General features: G+C 46.8%; 1 protein-coding gene across 1 annotated transcript in view; it reads right to left on the bottom strand.

Moving 5' to 3' along the window:
* LOC143288234 (uncharacterized) overlaps positions 1-6765 on the bottom strand; it is a 7184-nt gene extending 419 nt beyond the window's left edge. The window contains exons 1-5 of the mRNA XM_076596584.1: positions 6676-6765; positions 3826-3978; positions 3173-3196; positions 1172-2048; positions 1-1131 (exon numbers count right to left, since the gene is read on the bottom strand). The exon at positions 1-1131 is cut by the window's left edge and continues 419 nt beyond it. Of these exons, the coding sequence (XP_076452699.1) occupies positions 902-1131; positions 1172-2048; positions 3173-3196; positions 3826-3978; positions 6676-6765 (1374 nt within the window). The 3' untranslated portion in view covers positions 1-901. The remainder of the gene's footprint in view (positions 1132-1171; positions 2049-3172; positions 3197-3825; positions 3979-6675) is intronic.
* Positions 6766-7482: the final 717 nt, after the last annotated feature.

Genomic DNA, 7482 nt, shown 5'->3' with positions numbered 1-7482 from the left:
GCTTGTGTGAGTCGTACTCTGAAAAGTATGATGAATTCTGGGCAAACACCAGCGCTGGAACAAGTGACCTTAGCTTTGACCACAGTCCCTCCAACATTCCAGCTCACACGACAAACGGAAAAAACTAAGTTGCGTCCTGCTCAGTTTGGGATGACCTTCAGTCAGCACCCAGCAAAGCCATACAGCTTTCCATGATCAATGACGTCATTCACTGCTGACGCAGCTGGTCTTCAATTTAGCATGAACATGAACAGTTCCACTGTAACCCCATGAACCCCAATCCTATCGCCAGCTGCTGTGCTTCTTGTGTGTGTGAGCCTCCATCACCACAGAACTCTGACCCCCCTCACCTCCACCACCTTCCCCAGTACCGTCACCTCCACCCCAGGTGTCCTTTCTATTCTGTCCATGTAAATGACCTCCACCCCTGGTGTCCTTTCTATTCTGTCCATGTAAATGACCACCACCCCTGGTGTCCTTTCTATTCTGTCCATGTAAATTACCTCCATCCCTGGTGTCCTTTCTATTCTGTCCATGTAAATGACCACCACCCCAGGTGTCCTTTCTATTCTGTCCATGTAAATGACCTCCACCACAGATGTCCTTTCTATTCTGTCCATGTAAATGACCTCCACCCCAGGTGTCGTTTCTATTCTGTCCATGTAAATGACCTCCACCCCAGGTGTCCTTTCTATTCTGTCCATGTAAATGACCTCCACCCCAGGTGTCCTTTCTATTCTGTCCATGTAAATGACCTCCACCCCAGGTGTCCTTTCTATTCTGTCCATGCAAATGACCTCCACCACAGGTGTCCTTTCTATTCTGTCCATGTAAATGACCACCACCGCTGGTGTCCTTTCTATTCTGTCCATGTAAATGACCTCCACCCCAGGTGTCCTTTCTATTGTCCATGTAAATGACCTCCACCCCAGGTGTCCTTTCTATTCTGTCCATGTAAATGACCTCCACCCCTGGTGTCCTTTCTATTCTGTCCATGTAAATGACCTCCACCCCAGGTGTCCTTTCTATTCTGTCCATGTAAATGACCTCCACCACAGGTGTCCTTTCTATTCTGTCCATGTAAATGACCTCCACCCCAGGTGTCCTTTCTATTCTGTCCATGTAAATGACCTCCGCCCCAGGTGTCCTTTCTATTGTCCATGTAAATGACCTCCACCACAGGTGTCCTTTCTATTCTGCCCATGTAAATGACCTCCACCACAGGTGTTCTTTCTATTCTGTCCATGTAAATGACCTCCACCACAGGTGTCCTTTCTATTCTGTCCATGTAAATGACCTCCACCCCAGGTGTCCTTATTCTGTCCATGTAAATGACCTCCACCACAGGTGTCCTTATTCTGTCCATGTAAATGACCTCCACCCCAGGTGTCCTTATTCTGTCCATGTAAATGACCTCCACCACAGGTGTTCTTTCTATTCTGTCCATGTAAATGACCTCCACCACAGGTGTCCTTTCTATTCTGTCCATGTAAATGACCTCCACCCCAGGTGTCCTTATTCTGTCCATGTAAATGACCTCCACCACAGGTGTCCTTTCTATTCTGTCCATGTAAATGACCTCCACCCCAGGTGTCCTTTCTATTCTGTCCATGTAAATGACCTCCACCCCAGGTGTCCTTTCTATTCTGTCCATGTAAATGACCTCCACCCCAGGTGTCCTTTCTATTCTGTCCATGCAAAAGGAGGGGGAGGGACAAGTGTGGTACAGACGATGGTACATAGAAAGGAAAGGAGAGAGGTAAGTGAGAAAGAAAGAGCAAGGTAGGTGGGGTGAGGGGTGTGTGTGGAAGGGGTGTGGGGGGCCGGGGAGTTGTCCTGTTCGTGGTGACTGCAGTGGGAACTGGTTGAACAGAATAGATCTGGGAACTTTGTTGGTGAGCTGTCTCCAGTTCCTGCGTTGTGACACACAGGACTTTCCAACTGAGGAGCCAACACACAGACAGTGAGAGAGACAGAGAGACAGAGAGAGGGGGGTGGTAAGGTCTGATATATGTGTGTGAGGGAGATGGTAAGAACGGCGTATGTGTCTATGTATCGTGTGTGTGTGTGTGTGTGTGTGTGTGTGTGTGTGTGTGTGTGTGTTTCCCTGTCGAAAGAAAGAGTACAAAAGTGTACATCAGCACATATGTACGCTCCCGAACACAGAAATGAATCTGGGTTTGTGGTTTTTTTCAATGTGCGCTTGTTGTAGAAAGAATCTCGACTTGATCACAGTGTCAGTATCAGTATCAGTAGCTCAAGGAGGCGTCACTGCATTCGATCAAATCCATATACGCTACACCACATCTGCCAAGCAGATGCTTGACCAGCAGCGTAACCCAACGCGCTTAGCCAGGCCTTGAGAGAGAGAGAGAGAGAGAGAGAGAGAGAGAAAATGACAACACGGTAACTGACTCCCACATCTAAATAACGCACATGTCTGGCACAAGAGTTGTTTGGATCAACACAGATCAGAAACCGGCCTTTCAGTATCGGGACAGATCAAATCCAGGTGGTGCTAGAGGGAATTCTGTTGGTTTTGTTTGTTGTCAGATAACTGGATTTGCAGAGATGTGAGGAATGACCTCTGGGTATTTCAAAGGGCGTTGACTGAACAATCGTTAGATCAGACTGAAGCTTTCACAAGCCAGACAAGTGGTGTACAACGTCCATAAATCAGACTGAAGCTTTCACAAGCCAGACAAGTGGTGTACAACGTCCATAAATCAGACTGAAGCTTTCACAAGCCAGACAAGAGGTGTACAACGTCCATAAATCAGACTGAAGCTTTCACAAGCCAGACAAGTGGTGTACAACGCCCATAGATCAGACTGAAGCTTTCACAAGCCAGACAAGTGGTGTACAACGTCCATAAATCAGACTGAAGCTTTCACAAGCCAGACAAGTGGTGTACAACGTCCATAAATCAGACTGAAGCTTTCACAACCCAGACAAGTGGTGTACAACGTCCATAAATCAGACTGAAGCTTTCACAAGCCAGACAAGTGGTGTACAACGTCCATAAATCAGACTGAAGCTTTCACAAGCCAGACAAGTGGTGTACAACGCCCATCTCTCTCCACTCACCCATATGCGCTGCAGTCACGTCCAAATGACTGTTGCTTTATTTTTTATTTCATACATTTTTTTTTAACATGGAAAGCACATTTACACGTTTACATGTAGCTTTCACACCCTGACAATCACACCACACACTTCACCACATCACACCACACAAATCACATCACACCACACACTTCACCACATCACATCACACCACACACTTCACATCACACCACACATCATATCACACACTTCACATCACACCACATCACACACTTCACCACATCATACCACACACATCACCACATCATACCACACACTTCACATCACACACCACATCACATTACAACACACACCACACATTTCACCACATCACACACTTCACCACCTAACACCACACATCACATCACACACTTCACCACATATCACACACCTTACCATATCACATCACACCACATAACACCAGACTACATGACACCACACCACACATTTCACCACATCTCACATCACATCACACCACATGACATGACACCACACCACATCACAGATCACATTAAATAACACAACACCACATCAAACAACAACACACCAGACCACATAACACCACATTAAATCACACCACATATCAAATCACACCACACCACATCAAATCACACCACATACCCACCCACCACATCACACACCACATCAAATCACACCACACCATACCACATCACATCACACATTCAACATGACGGTGGTGTCATCACCCGGTCCTCAGGCCAGGTCCAGGTCGTAATGGCCATGCTGTCCCATGTCGTAACACCATTCATCACCATCATCCCACAGGACGTCCACCATCCCTGAGGGGTCCCTGCCACGTAATACCCTCCACCTGGAGGGCACGGCCGTCACTGTGCCACGCCTTCCTCTGTCCTGCACACAGTGAACACTGGTCACTTCTGTCTGTTGACACTGGTCACTTCTGTCTGTTGACACTGGTCACTTCTGTCTGTTGACACTGGTCACTTCTGTCTGTTGTCACTGGTCACTTCTGTCTGTTGACACTGGTCACTTCTGTCTGTTGACACTGGTCACTTCTGTCTGTGTTGACAATGGTCACTTCTGTCTGTGTTGACACTGGTCACTTCTGTCTGTGTTGACACTGGTCACTTCTGTGTTGTCACTGGTCACTTCTGTCTGTTGACACTGGTCACTTCTGTCTGTTGACACTGGTCACTTCTGTCTGTGTTGACAATGGTCACTTCTGTGTTGTCACTGGTCACTTCTGTCTGTTGACACTGGTCACTTCTGTCTGTTGACACTGGTCACTTCTGTCTGTGTTGACACTGGTCACTTCTGTCTGTTGACACTGGTCACTTCTGTCTGTGTTGACACTGGTCACTTCTGTCTGTTGACACTGGTCACTTCTGTCTGTTGTCACTGGTCACTTCTGTCTGTGTTGACAATGGTCACTTCTGTCTGTTGTCACTGGTCACTTCTGTGTTGACACTGGTCACTTCTGTCTGTTGACACTGGTCACTTCTGTGTTGACACTGGTCACTTCTGTGTTGACACTGGTCACTTCTGTGTTGACACTGGTCACTTCTGTGTTGACACTGGTCACTTCTGTCTGTGTTGACACTGGTCACTTCTGTCTGTTGACACTGGTCACTTCTGTGTTGACACTGGTCACTTGTGTCTGTCCATCATGTTTTCTATGGTTGTCTCTACCACTACCACCACCACCACCACCTCTACTATCATCATTCCCTGCATGGCTACACAGTTGTATAACCACCAGGAATGTGCCATGAAACTGAACTGTTCAAGAGGTGTGTGACCTGACTAAAGGGAAACAAGCACAGCCATGCACATGACATGTACGCTGACACGATTAGCCTCCCTTACTATGACTTGCTCTCACCCAACACACTGGTAAGGAGTCGGCTGCGTGTGTGTGTGTGAGAGAGAGAGAGATTGTGTGTGCGTGTGCACGCGTGTGTGTGAGAGATTGTGTGTGCGTGTGTGCGCGCGCGCATGTGTGTGTGAGACTCTGTGTGTGTGTGAGACTGTATGTGTGTGCACGCGTGTGTGTGTGACTGTGTGTTTGTATATGTGTTTGAGTTTGAGTGTGACGATGTGTGTGTGTATGTTTGAATGTGTGTGCGTGAGCATGCATGCATGCATGCGTATGTGTGTGTGTGTGTGTGACTGTGTGTGAGATTCTGTGTGTGTGTGTGTTCACACGTTTGTATGTGTGTGTGTGACAACAATGCGAGTCAATCTGTGTATGCCTGACTGTGTGACCATATGTATGTGTGTGTGTGTGTGTGTGTGTGTGTGTGTGTGTGTGTGCGACAATGTGTCAGACTCTGTCTGTGTGTGACCGTGGGTTTGTGTGTGTGTGTAACTGAGCGCACTCATGCGCGCACATTTGTGTGTGACTGCAGGTGATGCTGTGAGTGTGTGAGTGTGATGTGTGTATGTCTGTTTCAATTGTATGGGGTGGGGTGGGGGGCTGAGGGGGGGTGGGGGTGGGGGTGGGGGCAGAGAATGATAATGACTGTGTGTGTATATGCATGTGTGTGCACATATGCATGGTGTGTGTATGTGAATGTCTTTTCAAGTCTCTGTGTGTGTGTGTGTGTGTGTGTGTGTGCGTGTGCATGCATGCGTGCATGTGTTTGTGAGGGTACATTGCTCTGGTACGCATGTGTAAGTGTGTAGGCATATTAGTATGTCCGAACAGAATTCTATGTTAGAAAATAAGAAATATCTTAATGTGCAATTTTGTTTTTAGTGCAGTTGATATTTAATGTCAGTGTGTGTGTGTCTGTGTGAGTGTGTGTGTGTCTGTAAGGGAGGGACATCTATCTATCTATCTATCTATCTATCTCTCTCTCTATATATATATATATGTGTGTGTGTGTGTGTGTGTGTGTGTGTGTGTGTGTGTGTGTTCTATGAAATGCATTTTGTTTTAATCTAAGCCTTATTTACTTCATAGCTTTTATAATCTGATTCATCTGTAAAGTGTGATTTTTCATTCATATGAACACACTGGATGTTTTCCATTGTCAGATAGCAGTTGATGTGTTTTTTAAGGCATGTTTACAGTCAACTGGATGATGTGAGGCGCTTTGAGCAGCACTGTTGCTGGATATCGCGCCATAGAAAAACTATGTATTATTATTATTATGTATCATTCTGTCAGTCTGTTTGTTCTGCCTGTCTATATGTCTGTCTGTCTGTCCATGTGTCTGCTTCCCTGCATACTTACCAACGTTCATTTCTTTTTCCTTTCACCATTCCTCCCTCCCTCCCTCCTTTCTTTTCACACCACCTTTCCTAAACAGCACGCAGTTCCAGACAACGACCTCAAACAAGTTCTAAATCCACACCTCACTGACTGACGAACAAACAATCAAACACCAACTTCTATTTTCACTCTGTCAAGTCCCATCACACACACAGTGATGCAGGGAAGAGAAAGGAACAGTGATAAGCTCACTCAGGATGGAAAATGATCCAGAAGAAAGCGGTCCATGTCACAGACCCCATGTTTTGCAGAAGGGATGGCCCAAGGAAGAGGACAGAAAGCAGAGACACCCACCACGTTCTCAAAATCACTGCTCTTTCTTTCATGGCCACAGGGGACAGGGTGATCACAGCGTCACTGGGAAACGTCAAGACGACGAAGCCAGGAGTGAAGAAAGTCATCACACTGACATGTCCAGACAACCATAATCTCTGTCTCTCTGTGTGCTGCCCCACTGTCGGCGCCATGTCACAGCGCTCACCGCGAGTTCCCCGTTCACAGCACACCAAGGCTGTGTGCCGCAGTGCCTGTGCCGGCAGTCCACAGGGAGCTATCCACGTCAGGTGGTCAGCACGCCACTCTGTCTGTCTGTCTGTCTGTCTGTCTCTTCCCCCTCAACTCACTGCCATAATAATTCTGTGCATGTGCATGCATGCCTGTGTGTTTGTGTGTTGTGTGTTTACGTGTTGGTGTGTGTGTGTGAGGGAGGGGGGGAAGTGAGGAGGATGGGGGGGGGGGAGGGTGTGCATGTGTGTAGGGGGATTTGTGTGTTTGTGTGATTTCATTTGGTGTGTGTGTGTGTGTTATAATGTGTCTGTGTGTGTGCGCGTATGCATGTTCATGTACATGTGTGTGTGTCCACACATGTGTTTGTGTGTGCATGTGGAAAATGTGCATCCATGCATCTCTCTCTGCTGAATATATAATTGATTCTTATAACCCAAAGAAAAAAAAACACAACAGTCCAAAGTGACTATCACATCATGTTGACAAGACATCACACAACAGTTCTACACTGACATAGCTATGACATCATGTTGACAACACATCACACAACAGTTCTACACTGACATAGCTATGACATCATGTTGACAACACATCACACAACAGTTCTACAC

This window comes from Babylonia areolata, chromosome 12 (assembly GCF_041734735.1).
Source record: "Babylonia areolata isolate BAREFJ2019XMU chromosome 12, ASM4173473v1, whole genome shotgun sequence".
Lineage (NCBI taxonomy): Eukaryota > Metazoa > Mollusca > Gastropoda > Neogastropoda > Buccinidae > Babylonia > Babylonia areolata.
The sequence above is the reverse complement of the archived record's forward strand: the minus strand, read 5'-3'. Positions and strand labels throughout refer to the sequence as shown.